Source organism: Crocodylus porosus, unplaced genomic scaffold (assembly GCF_001723895.1).
Source record: "Crocodylus porosus isolate Cpor-Errol unplaced genomic scaffold, CroPor_comp1, whole genome shotgun sequence".
Taxonomy (NCBI): Eukaryota; Metazoa; Chordata; order Crocodylia; family Crocodylidae; genus Crocodylus; species Crocodylus porosus.
The window spans coordinates 12,768,276-12,790,854 of record NW_017728910.1 but is presented as its reverse complement, the minus strand read 5'-3'; the positions used below and the strand labels follow the sequence as shown (position 1 = coordinate 12,790,854).

Genomic DNA, 22,579 nt, shown 5'->3' with positions numbered 1-22,579 from the left:
AATAACATCATGAAAATCTGCTGACAGGGAAATTGTAGCTTGAGTTGTGGAGAAGTAGAAAACTACCATATCCCCACAGAAACATATTTCTTATGGCTTAATTCTGTAAAGTCCTGAACTCCCTTAACTCCTACTGATTTCAGTGAGATTATGCATGGGTGTAAGGACTGGAGTCTTAACATAAGATGTGGTATGTCAGGAAGATGTTTTTTCAGTATACTTAGGAGGAACTCACGTTTGTCGCACTGTTTTCCTCGCCATCCTTTATCACAGTGACACACTCCAGTTTGATGGTGGCAGGACAAGCTGTGCTCGCAGTCACACCGTTCTTTACACTGCTCTCCAAAGAAGCCAGAGGGACAGACTAGGAGGAGAAGGACATGTGGAGATGTTCAGAATAATTGTTTTTTCAAATATGTATAAAGAATGCGCAAGCCATCAGCCTTTATATGGCACACATTGAGGTGATCTATACTGAAAAACCACAGGACCAGAATGTATCATTTAAAGAGTCTATACAGAAGGCATATAAAAAATTGTTACATTCAGTCCTGACTCCTAGTCAACATGGACATGAATGATTGTAAAGTCTTAATAGCAATCTAAAAATTTGTAGATGAGAATGGATTATATAGTAAGGGTAACAAAATTTAGGCTTCTATGCTTCCCTGTACATTTTGAACAACATCATATCTCATTAACAATGACAGCATATTATACCTGTACAGTTCTTATCTTAAAGGTCTTCAGAAAGCTATAAAACAAACTCAGATACACAGAAATAAGAAGCCTACATTTCAGCTTCCTATGATTCTCGCTGAATAATGTGACTTCTACATTCTCAGTATTTTGGAAGCATCATAAAGAGTCAGGTGCGACTTGCTGTGTAATCTTGTGTCATGCAGTGGCAGAGCCAGCATGATCCTGGGTAAGTACAGACATCCGGGGGCATTAGGGGGACGTTAAATCCATTTAAAATGGCTGCCCAATATCAGGTAAATCAGGATGGGGGAGCTAGCAAGGGGATTGGAGGGCCAGCAGGCTGGAGGGGATCAGGGGTCTGTCGGGGCGTGGGGGCAGGCGCTACCCACAAGGGGTGGGGGACAGACATGACCTGCAGGTGGTGGGGGCAGGCATGACCTGTGAGGGGTCAGGGGGCAGGCGTGACCTGTGGGTGGGGTCAGGAGGCAGGTGTGACCCATGGGTGAGGAGGGGACAGGTGCAATCCATAGGGTTTTGCTGGGGGCTGGAGGGGATCAGAGGCTACTTTTAGCCTCCTGACCTTCTCCCCCCAACCAAAGCTACACTCCCATCCCTCTCACTACCAGGACTTGCTTGGCTCTGGCAGTGGCAAATGCTGTACCCCAGAAGCTGTATGCAATCTCCCAGATTCGGGAGTGCTCCAGGAGCACCCCCACACAGATGGAAGCCCATATCAGCTGTGGTCTCCCAGCCAGGGGGCTGACTGGGACATCCCAGCGGCTGGGAGCCCCCAGGTTCTGGGGTGCACATGGGCCCAGCCACAGGGGGCCCTGGCCACACATCCAATTAATGGTATGACAGTACAAAGCCATAATGTTATTCCACATATATTGTGGAATAACTTTGTGCCTTATTTCTCCTCTTACCACACCATTCATTGATTGAATTTGTGGTCATGTGACAGCTTAGGATGTGATTAACTGGTTAATCATGTCTTAAGTGTAAGTGTAGATGAGGCCTGAGTCACACAATCTATTAATCCTTGTAACAACCTTGTGAGGTAAGGAAGTGATCCTTTTTTCCCCACAGACAAGGGATAAAGGCACAGAAATATTCAGTGATTGCCCAGGGTCATACAAGAAGTCTGTAACAGAGCAAGAACTTCAATGCAGAACTCCTGATTCACAGGCTGATCCCTATAATTACATACAATAAATAAAACATTTAAGTTTAAATTTAAAGGGAGAAAGTAACTCTGTCTTGGATGACAGAGTTAATCTGATTAAGGCAGAGAGTCGATTTGACACGGACACCCAAAAACTCAAAATAAAGAAATGAATCACCTTACCAACATCACACTGGCTTCCAATCCAACCTGGCTGGCAGCTGCATTTCCCTGAGTATCGGTCACAAACTCCACCATTGCTGCAGTTGCAGTTCTGCTCACATCTCTCTCCGTATTTCCCTTCTTGACACTCTGAAATCAACAGGATGCATCTTTGCTAGATTTGCCAGGGATCAAGACATCTAGACAAAGTCAATGGAGGACATGATGGAACTCACCAAGTTCACAGGCTATCCCTGTCCAGCCCTTGGGACAAATGCACACTCCAGATACACGGTCACATGTAGCCCGATTGTGGCAAATACAGGGCTGCACGCAGTTCACACCATACAAACCAGGAGGACAGGCTGCAATAATTAAAATTGAAAACTTTTGTTAAAAAAAAGTATGCATAGACTACACAAACAGGAAGCCATACAGACTGCTGAATTCGTGCTAACATTGGCACAGTCAATACTCCACATTCCTTCACCTTATAATTTAAACACTAAATGTTAATTTATTTAGAGGTTTCTGCAACATTCAGAATCCCAAACAGTTAACAAATCAAGATAAGGAAATGTTTAACAATAAAGAAAAGCACCACCTTTTAAGCAAATCAATGCGAGAGAAAAAACATAGAACCTAAATCTCTTTACACTTTGTACAGTCCTGCTGATTGTGCAAGTGGCTCAAAGTCAGATCTGGATATGACCTACAGGAAATGATCACGGCTGACTTACATGGGAGTTAATTAGAAGTAACTCAATACTGAAGCAAATGGAAATGCATTAATGTAATGTTCTAAAGAATAAAACTAAAATCTGAAAGAAGTTACTATTAATGAAGATTAAGGGCATGTGAAGAAAGTGATTAACTATGTCCTAAAATCATGATCTCAACACGTTAAGACATTTATAGATATATTCCAGGAGGGGAGTGGGTGGGTGGGTGTGTGTGTATGTGTACGTGTATGCGCGTGTTGGGGGGGGGGTGTTAATTAGAGCAGCTCTGAGAGCTGTGCTCATTAAAAGCACCTGGAGTGTGATGTGTATCAGTGTCCCCACACTGAAAAACAGTGGTGGGGTGCTTTGAACTCAAGTTCATCAGACAGGTCATTGGGCCCATGAGGCTCCCCACAAGTCCACAGAGATGCCAGTAGACTGCAGCCCTGAACATTATATTGATTGCACAGGGCAATCAGAGTCTTGATCCAATGCGTGGGGCTGGATGGAGGTAGTGCAGGGCCATTGGGACGGATGCTGGGTGTGGACACAGCATAGGGCCTGGTCCCAGGATGTGGTGGCAGCGTAGGGCCCTAAGGCCTGATCCTCACATGCAGGGGCCAGTTAAGGTGGCGCGGGGCCTAATTCAGCCTGCAGACAGGTTCTGTGGCACTCATGTGGCCTGCAGAGTCCAAAGGTTGAGCGCCACTGTCCTAGGTCACTTTATCTCTTTGAGCTAAACCACTTATCCCTGGGAACACCTTGTATCCTTTGACTTGTGGATCCTTTTCTGCTTTTTCTGGACTATGTATGTGGGGACCTCTCCTAGCTGTTCACATATTACTAGGGAAGTGACATGCTGAATTCGAAATGCTTCCGGTTCTTAATTCCATCTTTATTTTCCTACAGCTTGCACTGCCATTTCTGCATATGCAAAACACTTCTCTTATTAAATGACAATCCACAAGCTGGTTACTAAAAGACTAATCTCAGCTAGTATTTCTGCCCCTTCACTTAAGACAGGTTACACTGAAGACCCATACTGGAATTTAATTAAGGCATTCTGCAAAAACATTCAGCACTGACATTAAGAGGATTTGTCTGACTAAATCTGCAAAGCAGTTTTGAAAACCTTAGCAGGAAGGCTCTTACAATGTACACCTATTTTAGATAATAGTCTTTAGATCAAAAGCAGTTTGACAACAGCGTAAAAACTGAGTTTCAATACTAATAAAAAGTTCTGAATCGAAAACTTTATTTTTCTCTTCCATATTCTTCTTGCAACTGAAATTAAATGTTCGCTGTACCTTCCTGGCAAGTAGCTCCTCTCCAGCCTGCTCTACAAATACATGTCCCAGTTACAGGATCACAGAGCGCTCCATTGTGACAATTACAAACGTGACTACAGCGTTCCCCAAAACTGCCACCCTGGCAGGCTGCAAAGAGAGAAACCCATAAAATTCAGTTACAACCCATCAAAGGAGGCGTCATACTGAGCAAAATTCAGACATAACCCAAATCTAAGGAAATCAGTTAGAAATTGGCTTCTTACCACACATTTCCCACATTGCTGAGGTACACAAGTTCATGTATTAGCCATGCCTGACATTAAATAATATGAGCTTAAAAATATGTATCATAACCCGTTCTGAACAGACTTTTATCAAAGACTGGAATCACTCGGGTGATAGATCAGCTGTCATGTCCCCGTACCTCGGAATGTCTTTGTATTAAACTAATGGTCCAGCAGAGCAGCCTATTTGACAGGCTGGTTATTTATTTGCATCCTGGTAAGAGAACTGACAACTTCATTGTTTTCATTGTTCATTTTTCACAGTTGGATGCATTAGTTCACTCAGAGCCTTATTCTTCGGTCAGAGAGGAATGATCACACAATGTAAGCAGCTGCCTCCCAGGTGAAACTTAATACAGTATCTCACAGACACACAGCTATGCTTCTGTACTAGTACTGCCTGCCATAAAAAGTGGCATTTTAGGAGAGATGTAGTCTTCGCTGTCACGGATGTCCCTCCATGGTAGAGCATAGGTAGAGCACATATTTCACTGTTTTCTAAAGTACCACCCCAGAACATAAAGATATTTCAAGTAGAAAAGTTGGATTGCCTTATAATAGCTGGCTGAGGTAAAAGAATCAGGTGCTTTTTTGTTTTTGCCTTATGTATGTAGTGTTTCATTTTACTGTCAATGGGTATCTGTAGAAATAGCAATCGCTATTAGCATTCCAGCTGTGAAAAGACACAAAAGCCTGGTAGTCGGTGGGCCAACCTACTCTTTGCTCCCTCTGTCTTGGGTGCACAGACCTTTCGAGGATTGGGTCCAAACTTTGACCTTTCATCAAAATCCCTAGCATTTTAGAGGGTCAGTTTATAGACTAAAATGTAGTCTTGCATGAAGGACACATCCCTGGGGGAAGAGCAGGAGAATGGAATTTTCTTCACTTGGGGGATGAATCTAGTTGCCAGCATTTGGTCTTTTCATTACCCTTAGCTTGCTGGTTGAGGTCTTTGGTCCCAGCTGTGATTTGCATGGATGACATTTCACTGGTAGCTCCCTTTAAATACAACCTTTATTTTCATCTGTTGGGTCTTATTCATGCTACAACACTACGAGCAAGTTAAGCTACTTGGTTGCAAAATAGTTAAAAAAAATCTATATAATAAATAAAGTTCAAATATTATCGCCACCAAATTAAGACTCCAATTCTCTCTCTAAGCTTTAGTCCAATTATAGGGACAGAATTAAATATGCCTGCAAGGCGTATCATATGGGCAAAACAGGTTGTGAGCAGGTCCTTTGACTACTATGAATGTCTTGTCATACCTACCAGGGTGACAGATGAGGTTTTTCAGTAAATTGGAAATTCTAGAACAAAAGCAGAAACTCCTGGAGAGGAAAATTAAATGTTTTCCTCTCTCATTCAGAGTATAAGTCTGCTTGGCTCATCTGTTGGCTATCCCGCTTAGCAGAGGAATTGCTATTAGAGAAATGAGACAGCACGTGAAATAATCAAGCTATTTTATTCAGGCTTCTCTAGTGATAAAGCAAAGCATCACAGAGTGCTATTTCAGTGAGGAATGCAAAGGGAAGAGGGGGAGCAAGGTTTAAATGTCTAAATTTCTTCCAACTTTCAGTGTTACCCCTCAGTACTATAATCTTTCTTTGGGATCCCATAAGCAAAGTTCTTAAACTGCAGTCTCTTTGTACCCTTCTTATTGCTCCGAATGAGGGCTCAAATGAGCCTAGATGCCAAAGAAACTTTGGTAGGGAGCCAACCACTTATTAAATGGGAAAAACTCAGTGTGTTATCACAGACATTTTGGCTTCAATTAGCTTACATTAAATGTTTCTTTAAAGCATCCTAAGAAGTGCCAAACTTATGGTGGATAACGTGTACCTTAGCTGAGCACACAGGAGAAACAGCCTCTCTGGTCTCGCTATCCGAAGCCAGTTCTGTATTCCTGGCCACCAGAAAGGGCAACTTTAGGAAACCCTTGCTTAGCCCACACAGGCCTAGGGTGGGGCGTGCTCCTTGCAGACACAGTCTTGGGAGACTTTAGATGTTCAACTCTAGCAAGCTTCTGTTGAGCACGTGCAAGCTCTGATTATTTTTGGAGGCTTAGCTACAATTTGGGTGCGTGTCTGTGGGAATAGCAAAAAGCACATTTGCCTCAAAGGGATACTGAGTGTTAAGTTCCCACTCCCACAACATTGAGGTAATGCTGCTTCTCAATTAACTGGTTGTAAGTTTATTTCTTTGAATGGGTAAAACAATATTTTTTCCATAATCTCATTCTTGGAAACAGTGGCAGTATTTTAGCCAGAACTTCCGACCCCCCTCCCCCAAATTCAGCCTAAGACATATTCCTGAAGGGAAAATGTCAACCCAAATGGTTGAAATTTGGCCACGTTACAAACAACAGAAAACGGTCTTAAAATGGAAAGCATTAGCCAAGCTTAACTAAAGGCATTGCTACCGATGTATCCTATAATCAGATACCAGTATAAAATGCTTCACATAGCTAGCTAACATCAATTCAAATCCCATGACATCAGAACTATTTTTCAACATCCTCCAGCACAGTGCCAGCAATCTGATTACTTGAAAACAAATGCTGCCCCTCCAGCTGTTCCGGCGAGCAGATTCCAGGAAATGCTGACACAAACACTCAAGACAGAACAAAGACGGAGAGGGATGTGTGAAAGACTCCAACAAAGCAGTGATCTGACTACTCCCTGCAAGGCTTGAATTACAATTTAGACCACTTGGGACAAACATTACAATGGATCCAAATCTCAAAATGGTTTCCTTCTTCAGGTGCTGTTGTTTAAAAAGGTTTCCAGGAAGGCAATGTCTCCCCATTTCCTGGAGCCTGGACAGTGCTGGCCACACACCCAGTGCAAGAGCCAGGGGTAGATTCAGAGCAGAACTCTATTGTATGCACCTGGGTAGCAATTATTGTTGACTACAGCACATGCCCTAGCTAACTGGAGAGGAGTACTGACAAGTAGGGCTGTGCAAAATTTCACTGGCAGTTTCATCTCATTTTGAGCTCGAAATAGCAAAATCGAAATGAAACAGAGCTTCGAAACGGCCTCGAAACACAACAAGGCAGGTCGAAACGTTTTGAAATTTTCGAAATGTTTCAAGTTTCGAAGCTCAAGCTGGGCTTGCCTGCAGGGAAACAGAAACTAAAGTAAAGAGAGGGAAGAGGAAGAGGGGTAAGCGGGGTGGGGTGGGGAAGGACTGCTCTCATTATTGACTGTGTAGCTGGCCAGTGACTGTGATCCTTCCCTGAGGTCCCTTCCACTCCCAGCGCTCTGGGGGAGGGTTGAAAAAAACTGCATAAAAGGCAGCATTGTTTGAACTGCCCTGCTCTCTGCCTTGGTGTCAGTTGAGTGAGGGCACACCTTAACACATACAGTGTCACCCACCCATGTCACAAGTTTTGCCTGTCAGCAGCCAGAGACGCAGGGGTCCGGAACCCAGAAGCCCCAGCACCTCTCTCCTTGAAAGCTGGCAGGTTTCATGGCCTCAGCAGGGGCTAGGATGCCTGCAGTTTTCACCCTGCTGCGCCTTAACGCACACACAGTGTCACCCACGTCACAAGTTTTGCTTGTCAGCAGCTTGAGGTGCAGTTTCCCCCAAACTCCTGCACCTGTCTCCTTGAAACTTGGCAGGCTTCATGCCCTCAGAAGGGGCTACCATTCCTGTACGTTTCATCCAAATCAGGTCAGAAATGACATTATAGGCGGTTTCAAGCTTCCCCATTATAGCCTATGGGCGAAATGTCAAAAAGAGTTGAAACAGCAAAACTGTGTTGATGAAATGAAATGGAACAGCAGTTTCGAATCGAAATGGAATTCAAAACGAAATGCCGTTCCATCAAAACGCAAGTCAAATTGGAACGGTGCCATTTCACACAGCCCTACTGACAAGCAGATCATATTACCTTATATGTGGCAGGTGTGCAAACACATTAAACAAACACATGCTTATAGTGCCATCAACTCTGGGGTAAATCCTGATCATCTGTTTATGTAGGGGAGTCTGAATTCCTTTAAGTTTCTCCCCATATCCTTGCCTACCTCCAAATTAGAAGCTAGGAAGAACTGACCCTGGAGTTATCAATATTAACTACTTGACTTTTTTCCTTACAGATTCCTTAGACATTTTGCTCCTTGGGGGATGGATTATCTCTATTATTTCTAAACTTCTAGAAATACACAAACTCAAACAATGAGAGAAGCTTGTAAATACTGCCAAAGTTTGACTCAATGTGGGAACAGTTTTCTAATTGCATTGCTGGTCCCCGCTCCCTACACAGTAAAAGAACAAGATTGACTCATTCATTTTATCCTTCCATGTTTACAAGTTCTCTCTAGACAGGCTGCATCCTCTCCTGTCAATTTTGAAAGCTTTTTCATTTGTACACTGGAACTTCTCTAAGCCAGCAGCTCTTAACAGTATTAAGTCTTAGATCAAATCAATGGCTGTGTAAATTAGGTTCTCTCCAAACCTTACCCCTGTTCCCCATTACCAAGACCCTCAATAATGGCTGTGATATAAATACAATGTCATCCATGGTCAGATTACTTGGAAACGGGCCACTTTCATACATTTTATTAGCAACCTTTGGACGAACCTGCAAAGTCATCCATGTAGTACAAGGCATTAGTAGTCAGTCTTAAAATCAAAATGAAGATTCATTGTTTAGCTAAGAGAAAAACAGGTTACCCCTTTGCATTGTTATTTAACCTTACCTTTTTTCTTGCAAGCAACAAAAGTCTTGAAGGTTTTGGCTTCTTAACTAGGGTAAAGAATAAATCAAAAATAGCATAAAGCTCTAATGGTTGCAGTCCAAGAGAATAAATAGTTGTTTTCTTATGTGAGTACGGGAGGGGGGGGTATGCAAGGCCTATGACAAAGGGCTTCATTTCTTAATTGAATTTAATAAAATATGTAGGAACAAAGCTTCCCATATTTAATACAATTTACAGAGCAGTCAAGGACTCCATTGACAGATTGCTAACTTTGTGCCTCTTTTGAAGGGCAGCGTAAATGGACCGCAACCAAGAAACAGGGATCACACCTGCTCAGCAACACCTCTGCTCCCAAACAGTACGGACATAATTCAATGGTGTTACATTCTATAGATCCTGTGGACACATGGTAGAAACAGCTACTTCTATTGAAAGGAAAAATTTCAATTAATTCATTAAGCGGAGGGTGGAAAGCTCAGCCAGGTGTTTTTAAGCGGAAAAGGTTCTAAGGTTGCAGACGGGGTTGGAACTGATGGGGTATACGAGCAGTAGGTGGGATGACAAGGTAAAGGTTCCCGAGCTGTGTTTCTGGAGTTAGAGAGCTGGTCTGAACAGGATTTTGGAGAGTTTGAGAGAGGCCTTTTGATGGAAGGGATGGTTGTGTTTGGGCATGGATGTGGAGATGACATTACAGGAAGGAGGTAGAGTACTGTCAGGAGGAGCTATGGAGTATTATATGGGACCAGGTCAGTCCTGTCATGTGAACTGTAGCAGGAAGCTGCAATGAAGGTTGATCAAATCGGGATGCACGTCTGGAGAGGTTACAGGAAACGTTACTAGAAAGTGAGAAGCAGGAGGGGGACTAGTTAAACAAGAGTATCGTTCCCCTCTTCCTGTCTGCATTAAACCCCAATCTTCTACTGCGAGGAACATGATATTTGTAAGTTGGAGGAGACCTGTACCATCCACTTCAACAATAACAATTGGTTTCTTTATGATGCTGCCCCTCAGCTCCAGTACTCTTTGCTGTAGAGTAATTACGTTTTTGGTGAAATCCTGGTCTCACTGAAGTCAATGGAACCCAGGGTTTTACCTTTAAGGTTTGAAGGGATAAAATTTAATGAGGCAAAGAAAATACCTGCATTGCATCCTGCTAACAAGAAGGTTCAGTGATGCCTACAAGTCATGCCAGGAAGATAAGGAAAAGAACTAGTTACCTCCCAGAGCTGGGGGCTGATTTCTACCTATGTAGAAAACATAACTGACAACAAACCAAAATAAAACCAAACCAAGAACCAAACAGATACGGCAGGGTTGTGGGAGAGCTCAGTATTGCTAGTTTTGACATTTCAAACTAATCATTTTGCAAATGCCATTTTAAGAAACCATTTTACCCCGTCCAAGTAATAAAATAATCCTAGCTTTGATTTTTTTCCACCATTGTGCTTATGTAATTTGTCACTTTTAAAATCAGTAATTAGATGACACCTACCAGAAACAAAGATATAATATTTCACCATTTACAGCTTCACAAAAAGTAACAGGCTTGATCATACTACATAACATGATTCTGTTATCTAAAAACTAATAGGACATTCAACAAAATGCTTACAATTTTATGTTTCAACAGAAGTAGAGGAAATAAAACCTAAAATTATTCCCATTTATGGGATCCTTGGGAAGAAATGTGACTTATCTAATCAGTCTATTGTGTAAGATTCTTGTACATTTAATAAAGAACATATTTTAGACTTCAGGAAGAAAGGGTCTTGCAGACTTGGTGTTATACGTACATTGGTCACATTTTGCTCCCACCCACCCAGGGAGGCAGTGGCATGTTCCTATAATGTGGTTGCAGCTGGCAGCATTCTTGCATTCACACACCTGGTGGCAGTCAAGTCCAAAAAATCCATCTGGGCAAGCTGAAAGTAGAAAATAAGTTTTTAACACAGTTCCAATTTCTTCATGTCATGTCTAGAAACAAGAAACTCCAGGTTCTGGAAATGCTGTGTACTGGAAAACTTTTAGTTGGTGCCTTTTTTGGTTACTCTGTGGGCGCATCTACACTAGATGTTTACTGTAGTCATCTAATTAGCTCCACAGTAAACATCTCAGCATCTACACATGCAGTGCTATTAGGATGGAATAAACTAATTAACTTTGCTGTAGGTGAGACCTTGTAAAGACAAGTACTATCCCGAGGCAGAGTTTTTTACTCTGCAGCAACGCGTGTGTAGATGTCAATGGGGGTGGCTGGGGTACAAGGGTGCTTCAGTGTGGGGGCTGCCTGCTAGCTAGCCTACCCTGAAGCACCCTCATACCCCAGCCAGCCCCACTGTAGCATATTGAGGTTGGAGCAGCTGGTCAGGCTTGCAGATTGGGTTGGCAGGCTGATCCCCTGGGCCTCCTGCCAGCCAAGGCTGCTCTGCCCCAGCTCAATGTACTACAGTCCCAGGTGGATGTTCAAATGTGGCACCTGGAAGCAATGAACTACAGTGCAATAAGCGATAGATTTTATTGCTGCATATTAATAGCACATGTTGTTTTGCCCTAAAAGTTTGAACTTACGCTCCACTAAAGATTAAATCTTAAAAAGTATTCTGTAGAAGTCCAAATACATGTCTCAGTATCATGTACTAGAATTTGCTAGACACACCTCAGAAAAAAGGTACCCAAATTGTTATTGAACATAAGATATACTGTAGTGGAGGTTAGGGGACAGTAATTAGGTTAATTGATTCAGATCACTGTCCCAATTTGATTCGGCCAAATCCAAATCTGAAGAGTCAACGCTAACTTGGAGAATCAGCGATCAGGCCGTAGACACAGCTTTAAATATTTTTTCTACATCCCTCAAGGTACCAGGTGCGACTCATGAACACTGCGATGGTAGGGTGGATGGAGCGTCTCATGGGGGGCCCTATGTGCTTGGTGGCGAATCTGGAGGTGGACCAGAAGTATGAACGGCCATGGGGGGCCCTGGGTTCCCTTCCAGACACAGGAGGCACCGGTTGCTGAGCTGGGACACGGGGAGAGGGGTTGTAGCAGGGCACTAAGGTGCCTGCTGCTCTTGGAAGCAATGAGGAAGGAGCCCAGGCGCTGGTTGCTAGGGCAACCAGAGGAAGCCAATGACTTGTACCTGTCAGCAGTCAGCTGACCGGAAGGGGCAGGGCCTGGCCTTCTGGGGGCACAGACCCCGGTGCCAGTGAGGGCGCAGCCTTTTGGGACGAGACTAACCCCGGCACTGGAAGGACGAGCTTAAAAAGGCCAGGGATGCCTGGTGCACCTCGGGGGTGCAAGAATACATATATATAATAGGGGTATTTTTGTGTTTGTTGTTGGGACTGGCGGATCACCCCTGGCTTTGAACCAGTGCCCGCACCCCTGGGCCAGGGAGGGCTGTGCTCCAGAAGGGAGCAGAAAAAGGGTCCATGAGCCTCCAGGCACTTGAAGGAAAAGCTAGAGCCTCGGAGTCAAACCCTGTGTGGTGGGTTTGGACAGGGAGGCCTAGCTAGAATAAAAAGGGGTCAGGCCATTCTAGGAGAGACCCCAACATACCCAATAGAATAGGCAGTCTCCCGCTCTCATAATAAGTTCCAACAAGACGTGGAAGGTAAGATTAGAGCAGACAGAAGGGTTCCAAGGGCACCTCACGCAAGGTGTGCATGACTAGGAAGATGGCGCTGGGGAGGGAGAGCCGTTGCAGGGGTCCACCGTGCACTCCTCAGCGGACCCAGAAGTGGCCTGGAAGTGCTTCTGGTCCACTGTTGGGCTCACTTGGGGCCCACCCCCCGCGCTCCCGTGGGACATGCCATGTGCCCATCTCGGCATTCATGAGCCGCCTGGCACCCTGAGGTATGTAGAAAAAACATTTAAAGCTGTGTCTATGTTCAAATCGTCAAATCTTTCTGAATTGATTCAGAGGGTTCTGATTCAATTCGGAGAGATTAAAAGGTCTCCTGATTTGATTCGGATTTGGAGATTCAGTCACCAAATTGGGCCAAATCTTCACCAAATTGAAGCAGAGGCTGAAGTTTCGCACAGCCCTAGCAGAGATCACTACATATAGGATCATGTGAGGCTATAATCCAAAGTTACGGGACTAGAGGGCTAATATGATTTCACAATAAACCAATAGTTGTAGTATCATACAGGACAGAGGTAAAAATAATGGCCTTGTCATGAATGAACAGCTTGTTTCCAAAAACAAGAAAAGAAACCAAAGACTTCTCAATGGTAGGTACGGCACAGAAGGAGACACAAAGGCAGAGTTCAGACAACATACGAAGTTTCGGCCACCTCTAGTCTATCTTCTAAATCTCTGGAAGTGGAAACGTGCTGCTGCCATTTACTTTCCTGACCCAATCCTAAGAATTTTCAGATGGCAAACATAAGATACATTGAGATTGAATGAAAAACTTGATAAAAGAATTAGCTCCCTCTCCGAAATGGGCAAAGACCATCAAGAGAAACTGAGTCTGACAGGACTTCTTCAGAGCATCATAGGAATTTGATAAACAGATTTCAGGAAATATAAAAAAGATCAGACTCATTGATTCAATCTATGATTGCACCAATTATGAGACCCTAAAATAATGAGAATTAAGTATCAGTGATTTTTTTTAGAGGTGTATTATGCATTATTATTATGCATTAAAATAATGTTAAGGTTGCAATGTATAGGGCTCAAAAGTTAGGAGATGCCATCATTAGTCCTAATATGCCAGCCTGAAACATATGAATCATAACAAACTCTTTAATTATAAGGTCTCATGCCATTTCTTCCCCTACTTCAGTAAGTTCATGATGGACACTACTCCTTTAAGCATTTCTTCAAGACTTTGTTTAACCTCTTTGTTCAATGTGTTGTCCTAGGTTTTATTTATCATACACTGTTCAAACAATAGCCTGAATACAAAATTATTAATTTACCTACAAGATTTTCTATAGTAGTTTCTGATGGCTTAATAAACCTTTAACAAATTTAATTTCACAAGTCCCCTGTACGACACAATGGTATAATTTCGATAGGGGGTTCAGCTGGGTGTTTTAAAATTAGTGGATAGTTTTGTCCCAGTGTTGGTCTGGTCTCTTCCTCACTACCTCCTGCTGGCACCCCTTTGGTCCTCCATTTCAGTGTCCTTGCTTAGTTAAACCTAGTGTCAGCATCTTTGGGATTTCACATCCCAACTCCTGCCCCCCTCTCTTGGGTCCTGTCTTCTCCTTGCCCAGCAGTGCTAATTTGCCTGCCAGTCCTCAACTTCCAGTCCTGGCATCTATCTCACACCTCACACCTCACCTCACCAGATCTCAGTCATTTGTTCTACTTCTTATGATCAATCCCATTTATTCCTATGGCAACTGGAAACAGGGCCTGACAGCAGGAAGTGTTATGAAATTCAAAGCACTATCTGCACACTAAAACAGAAAGTAAATCTAAGACATCAAGAGGCAAAAGGTAGTAGTAGTAACAAAGTGCAACCTCTGCTTTGGGATCCAGAAAAAAAACTAATTTGATTCTGATGGCAGCAGCTTGCTTTTTTTTTTTAATATATGATTTCATAGTTGCCTTATGCAAAGACAGAAAGCACAAACCTTGCCTTTGGACAGTCTAGACTACAGTTTCTTTGGCTTTTCAAGCTGGGAAAATGTTCTGAAAATTGGCTTTCGTGTGAAAAGGGGTAAGTAACACACATTGTTGTAAAGCATATTGGAAGTGCCAGTCATCCTCTTGTTTAGTTTTTATGGACAGAAAGGCTGTTATTGAGCTGTAAGGTGGTATGCCTTTTTGCAGTTCCAAATCTAATTGGATCATCATATCTTGCCTGTTATTATTTTCTAACCTTCTGTAGCGTGAGCCACACAGAATACTGGAGAGAAAATACATTATCCAATTACAGATAGCTAAAGAGATTGCAAACAAATCCCTCATCCAACAAAGGGATTACAAAATTTTGTCAAAACCTGGAAGTCTGTGACACTACCCCTATCCCGCTAAAGTAACTTGCCCACCTTTGGAATTTATTCATCCAGCAGAAATCCCACATGACCAATGTGAATCATGTTAGTATGTCCTGATTTAGATACAGGAGTGTTATTCTACACCTCAGTACTACATGTATTGAAAAGCCTGTGACTCCATGCTATAACCATATTCATTGAAGAGAAAAAGACTTTTGTTGGAAAAGTAACTAGAGGATTCTGCCACTTTATATTTTGTAGGTTGATGAATTGTTTGGTACTGTAGGGCCGTTCTACATGGCCCAGCAGGAAACTGGATAATTAATTTACTGGTTGGACATTGGAATGTACTGTTTTGGCTGAGATGGTGTGAGGGCATGTTGGACGAAGAGAATTAAAAGTAATTTTAAAGACAACAGTACCTTACATAATCCTTTTCTTCCCTCTAACACAACTAGCTAATAGTTTTGGAAGGAATAAAGCTCAGCCGGAGAACAGTCTGGAGAGTTAGGGATGCTGCCTTTCTCAGTGGCTTAAAGTGGAAACTGTGGGTACTCGGTACCGCAAAGATTACATCACATATAACAATTGCTTCTTTGAACAGCTGCAGACCAGACCAGGGTGACCTATCTGGATGATTTGACTTGGCAAATATGAAGGAACTGATAACACTAATCGGATAGTAAAGCCAGGTTCTGAGGCTCTTGGTTTTTGCTGGGTCAACTGCTGGGTTGTTTGTCATCAGGAGCTCGTGCAAGCTTACGTTCCTCACATTTCAGATGTTTACATTTATTTAAGACAAGCTCTGATGTATTTAGCAATCTTTTACAACAGGGGATTGAAATAATTTTCTCCGACTCGCCTGGTTTGCAAGTAGTGCATTGAAACTTAAACCCCAGGGCAATGGATGATTATAGTTGGTATCTTTGCTGGGAAAAATATTACTCAAATTATCTATGTTTTAAATGAACAGAGAAAGATTTTTTACAAGATCTTTTGCTATGATTATTGCTTTTGCATACTCCAGGAATAAAGACTTTAATTGCTACTTTAATTCACATACAGATAAAACCCTCTTACCATCCCCTAAGGCTAAGGACCTTGAGACTACATTTGAAAGGAATGGGCTTTTAAACATATGGAACATTCTCAAGTGAGATAGGGGAGAGATTGCTTGCTGGTAGCATTACTCAGGAAATGATTTATTGTCCTGTGGTAACTCTAGATCTTTTAGAGCATGCACATTTCACTTGCAATGTATAGCCTTTACTGGTATAGTAAATGCTGATTAATTTGCCATTCCAGATGGAATACAAATGATGGGAAATTACACAGTAGTGACCAACTGGGAGGAATTGATAATTGAGGGCGTGAAGGGGAGGGGAAGAAACTGGTAGGGAATCAGGGAATCAGAACAATGGTGAATTCAACCACAAGGAAAGGTACAGTTTACTGTATTCTGTTTGAATTACTTTCTGATTTCAAGAAGTCAAAAATGACACATCTCATTCTTCCCTGCTTGCATGATGCCTCTCTCACCCCTACAACCTGGTCTCTGTTGGTATATTTATTTAATTAAATGTTTATTTATAGACCTTAAACTTTTTCTCACACCAAAAATCAGCCCTGTTGAACACACAAGGCAGTGTAGATGTTTTTTGTTGGGTTTTGCAGTGACTAGATCTCAGCGGATCACCCCTGAGAGTCGGGGCTTCTATTCAGAACATGGCAGAACCTCTTTGTTCTACTTACGTCTTGCTGTGAAAAATGGCACAAATACCATCATCATAGCCACCTGCTTGGATATATGGCAGGTTATGGGTAAAGAATAGCTGGTTTCACCTGAACTTGAGAAAAACAAACACCATACTGAAAGGGAGCTATAATGCTGTCTCCTGTGGCTGATGGGGGATAGCCGCAATCAGACAGTTCAGTTCAGTCAGAAGTGCTCCCAGACTCTTCAATGATGCTAAAGCAGTTTCTTTGAATAAGACTTTCTACTCTCTCAGGTTAGGCAACTCTGTCACATCCTGGCAGACAACCTGGCTTCAGTTACAGATGTCTTCATCACCTCCCTGCAAAACTAAAATGATGTGCTATAGTTCTTAATATTTCCATATAATGTCATTCCAAATTCAATGTCTCAGGCTCTCTTCAAAATGCTCAGTGCCAGGGATCAGCACATCTAGGAGGCTTGTTTCTTACAGTGAACTCAGGCTATGGCTCAAGCACTGCACCTGACTTGTGTCCACTTCATAAATAAAACTCATTCATCCAAGTGAGGTGAAATGGCTGGGCCCATTAGGGAGTCCAGCTATAGATCAAGCTACTGCAAAGCATCTCCAGAATGGTCACGTTAGCTGCAGTACAAAGAAGAACTAGCTCCACTCATGTGCCACTGGTACTCTAACACTTTCCTACAATTCCCCTATGTCCCCATAAAGATGGACAGGTTATCTCACAATTCACAGTTCAGTTCAGTTTACTGTAGCACAAAGAACCACAAAATGTGTCCCCAGAAATCTTAGTGGCACACAAATGCCAGCACAGTGGACACAGTATTATTTTGTAGCATAACTGCCCTTTACGGATTGTCTAATTTAGGAAATACCAGAAAATAAGATTGCCTGAGCTCTCTCTCCCCTGAGCGTAGAACCCTTAGATCCACTGCACACACTTTTGCCACTTGAGCTAATAGATGACAGAGTAACTAATAGCAGCTTGAATGTGTCATCCTCTGTGTGGACCAGTACATAGGTGATGAGGAGACACAGGTAGGGTTCACAGATATTTGCTGACAGCAGAGAAATGATAAGACATACAGTTCCAGGCACTGTCGCACGCTGGTGGGGAGTGTGCCCTAGTGCATATCAATTTCTGCCTGTCCCCACCAAGTTGGATCCTTCTACCCCATCTCTTTTAATCCCTCTCAAAACTAGTCCTGTCTTTTCCATTCATGTTTTTTTCGTTCCAATCCCATTCTTCTTCCCCAACCAGTAGGTGTTTTTCCTTCTCCATGTTTTTAATTCCGTGTTTAGCAAGTGCTACTCATTCTTCTATGCTCCCTGCCCTATTCTCAGTCTTCCCTCAAGCTTCCTTGCTCAGTCACTGTTTGGTGATGTTTATCAGACATATAAGGCTGATGAAGAAACAGGAATCATTGGAAATGGGAAAGAAAGGCACAGATCAGCTGTGGGAGTGAAAAGAAAAATAAACGTATTAAATGTAGTGGCTTATCATGATTTGAAAGTGAGTCAGCTCTAAGGGGGATTAAGTGCAATGGGCACTACCATATATCTTATTCAGATGGGATGCACTAACCTATCCTTGTGGTAGGTTCGCACTGGTATGTTTGCCCAATATGGGCCACGTGTTTTATAGTCACGCTCAGTGTTTGCTACATTTAATCACTTCCATAGTTGGTTTCCATCATGGAGCACATGCTGCTTTTCACAGCCGTTTACTGATAGGCAATGTATTTAAGGAGGTTTCCTTGTATGTGAATGCAAGACAAAAAGCTTTTTTCTTCATGTTAATTTGGGGGGGAGGGGGTTGGAGGTAGAGGACACACACACATCTTATATTTGAGTAAATACAGTAATAAGGTTTTTGTTTTTCCAGGATTCCTAATTGGCCAGTCTTATAGAGACCTAATAAGGAGGAATCCTTTGGGGAAAATTAGTCTGTTTTCACATTTGTTCAGTCTGTAGTTAATAGTCATGTAGCTATGTTAGAATTCATTTGTAAATGTTCACGAAACTACGTGTTTAAAAAGAACAGATTTAAGGGGAAAAAAAGACGTTAAGTTATTTTAAAAAGAGCCTCGGGAAAATAACAGAAATTATGTCATAAGGTTCACAAGCAGAGCTCAGAAACAGAATGTATTTTTTCATGTCATGTTTCCTGGACAGAACGGAGAAAGAAAATTATATATGCCTTTTTTCTATATATAATGCATTGGGTATTTGACTCTGACAGTAGTACCAAAGGTACAAAATGCCTTAATTTCCATTAGGGGGCACCACTTGCATGCAAGTGGTACAATCCGTCTCATTCTAACATGCACAGATTGTATTCTAAGCTAACTGATATTTTTGTATGATAAACAAAACAATTACAGCTTTGGTATATTGACGGTTGGTTGTAAAATATATACTAAATAGTATTCAAATATTCCTGCAGAATGACTGATCCAATGCACATTATTTCTGCTGTGCTCTAAACAGAATAGATTTTTCTTTCATTCTCTGCATTGCTTGCAGTGTGAAAGCAAAATCACGAGAAGATGCAGCAGATCAACTCAGGAATGGGGTATCTGAGAAATCCTGTCCAAAATAACTGTTCCTTCATTTTAACAAATTACCAGGTCATCACAGATGCATTGCTAGACTTCACTATTGTTAGGAAGTAAGACTTTAATATTGTTAGAAAACATGTTGCTTTAAGCCACCAGCTGGGTGAGAGTCATAGATCCAAGCACAAGGGGCTAGTAAAGAATTCTAACTCACGTAGAACATCTTTTTTCCCCCATTCTAAAGCAGTAAGATTTTGTTCACAAAGGCCTTGATTCAACAAGGTTTTAAAATCCCTACTTCATTCTAAAGCCCATGAATTGTCCCAGGATGCTAATGAGACTCAGAAATGTAATGCTTAGTTACCTTCCCAAACTGGTGTATACATCTGCCAATAGTGAAATATAAATTCATATTTATAAACATATTTTATATTTCACCATTCTGTTCAGGTTAGGCCCTGCCCATTATGCATCTAGTTCTGGAGTGATCTGTGAGAAATGGCTGCCTCCATGTAAAAGGAAGGAAAAGTACCTTTTTCACAAAAAGTTCCTGTCCAACCAGCCGCGCAAGTACAGGCTCCACTGACATGATCGCAGACAGCTCCATTCTTGCACTGACAGCTGTACTTACAGCCTGGCCCAAAGGTCCCGTTGGGACATCCTGTGTGAAGACAATCGAAAGCAGGTGTTGGGTGAAATCGGGCATAGATCAGTGTAGAACAACCGCAGCACACAAGCCCATTTGAACTTTTCTGTTTGAAAATGGAGGCTCAAGGCTTAACTCTCTACCCTGAAAGAGGTAATATTAGGAGTTACCTTTGAAAGACTGGCTCCTGTAGGAATTCAGGTGGCTGATTTTCTTGGGGGGTGGTTAAAAGGTGTATATATTAGGAAAAAATGAAAGATCTGCAGCACCAGAGACTGCATGGAAAAGCAATAGAGGTTACAGTTGCGAGGACTGCAGTTCTCAGATTCCTGATTGTTTATTTGCTACACATCAGTCTAGAATTACTTATTTGCACAACTCCCCTCCCTGAACTTCACCTGCTGGGAAGAGATTGCTGGGAACGTGACCTGCTGGGATGGGGGCTATGCAGGATTTCTAGAGTTGCCCTTAAGCTCCCCTCCCACACAAGCACACAGTTTTCCCCTTGCAATCCTGATTCACTAGTCAAACCAATGTAAATTTGGCTGAATATTAAAGATAGGGACTTCCTTTGGGAAAGCTTCAAGCTGGAAGCTGCACACATCACTTACAGCCTCTGCTTTGAAAAACTCCAAATGAAACACTACATCTGGGGGAATGGCTTAAGGAGTTCTCTCTCTATTGCGGGTCATGTTAATTTTAAATGAATCCTACCAAGTCATTTACTATCTTAAGAAAACACAACTTCAGCATGCAAATTGTATTCTCCAGGACTACAGAAAAATCAATTAAAATAGGGTCAGTTGCCTTACTGGCATTAGACACATTTTGGAGAGCGATGGATGGCAGAGATGGCTTAGGATAGACACAACAGTGTAGGGCCTTTATGCTGGTTGAAAGGTTATGCTAATTTTATTCCTAAACATTTGTAGATCACTGCCAGATCTTTTTAAAAGGGGAGTATTCTAACATTTATAGCTGCAGACATTTTAAGCAACCTAGCAAGTATCAGAGCACACAAGAAACAACCATCTTTTACGCTTCTGTGAAATATTAAACACCATAACCAGAAGAAAATATGCCTACATCCTGCTTACCACCAAACAACTTCAAGGTAAACAGACCATTCCAACTTTTCTCTGAGCCCAGCCTGCATAAAAGTAACCATTCCAAACAGGAGATCTTACCACACCTTCAACTCCTCTATGAAATATGAACTTTCATTTCTGCCTAGGAGAACTTTTATACTCTCTTCTCCTATGCCTGGAGAAGGGTGTTTGTACCCCAAAGCTTGCAATTAAAGACTTTTTTTTTTGCGAAAATCTCATTGGTCTAATAAAAGATATCACCTCTACTGTGAGTTCTGATTCCAAGAAACAACATGCACTTTCAGAGGTGATTCTGCATCTAGAGATAAAATGGAATTGAAAAAGAAGCTATATGGTATTCTGGCTAGGCAAAATAATGGGCTTAATCAGTTCTTCAAGGGTTTCCATGATGGAAAGGGGATCTTCAGATCACAGAGGATTAGGATGCAGCAATATACTATTCCATCCAAAGTCATCCCCATTTTGGGGCATGTCTGGGCAAACCCTGTGTGTCAAATAATCCCCAGCTATCAGAACAGTCTCTTGGGATAGATGCAGCCCATTGTAAGGATTATAGGGAATATAAAGGTGGATTGAATACACCTTTGCTCCCTCAGTTTTTGGTCTTTGGCTAAACACAGCTGGATGAGACCAAAGACTAGAGGTTTGTCCACATAGGTTAGTCATATTATGTTCTATAGATCAAATTCAGCCCTGGTATAATACGTGCAAAATTTCATTACATTGCTGGAGCTACATACTAAAGACTGCATTTGGTTCTATGTGTCTTCTGCATTTTTCTCTATACACTTTTATAATTAGAAAACACATACAAGACTACTTGTTTTTTAAAAGCTAGCATACTCCTGTTCCTTATTCTTAAAACTGAAGTTTCAGAGCCAGACTCAGGCTGGGTATGCATGTAAAAACATATTTCAGATCCAAAGTAAGTGAACACTATGGCAAAAACCCATGGGCTAGGGCCAGAAGTTGCACATAAACCAGTTTAAGTGATCAGAAACTGGCTTAAATCTGTAACAGAACAGAAGTTCAGTGCACATAAACCAGTTCCAAAATAGCTGAAACTGGTTTAAGATAAACCTGGTTGAATGTAATATTAGACTTAATTGATTTGTGTCAAACCAGTTTATGAAACTTCTGTCCCAGACCTCTTCCTTGTTCAAGTTAATCACAGTCCCCCAGCACGCTTTCCAGCCCTGTGCTGTGCTGTGCTGCCTTCTCCAGCAGAGAAGGGTTGTGGGGTAGAGGAGGCAGGGACTGTCCCTCCACTCTCCTCCCCTCCCCTCCCCCAGGCAAACCCCAGCTAGGGTCTGAGCCCAGGGACAGCAGGTAAATTTCCCTTCCCCCAAGTACAGAGCTGCCCTGCTAAGAACTCACTGCTGGCTGCAACTGTGGACTACAAATCTCAGAGGCACCTGGAAGCAGGAAGAGGAAATGATGAGTTACACTTCAGAGTCTTGCTGTTGTAAGTGTGGACTGCAAATCCTAGAGACCTCAGGGGAGCAGGAAGAGGAAATGAACACACAGCCCATGCTG

The 22,579-nt window shown here is 42.3% G+C and overlaps 1 protein-coding gene across 4 annotated transcripts in view; it reads right to left on the bottom strand.

Annotated features, from left to right (window-relative positions):
- LOC109308411 (multiple epidermal growth factor-like domains protein 6) overlaps positions 1-22,579 on the bottom strand; it is a 291,549-nt gene that overhangs the window by 25,542 nt on the left and 243,428 nt on the right. For all 4 annotated transcript variants that reach the window (XM_019532693.1, XM_019532694.1, XM_019532696.1 and 1 more), the window contains 6 exons: positions 19,821-19,949; positions 10,827-10,955; positions 4,059-4,187; positions 2,266-2,394; positions 2,051-2,179; positions 236-364 (listed from right to left, as the gene is read on the bottom strand). In XM_019532693.1, coding sequence (XP_019388238.1) covers positions 236-364; positions 2,051-2,179; positions 2,266-2,394; positions 4,059-4,187; positions 10,827-10,955; positions 19,821-19,949 — 774 coding nt within the window. The remainder of the gene's footprint in view (positions 1-235; positions 365-2,050; positions 2,180-2,265; positions 2,395-4,058; positions 4,188-10,826; positions 10,956-19,820; positions 19,950-22,579) is intronic.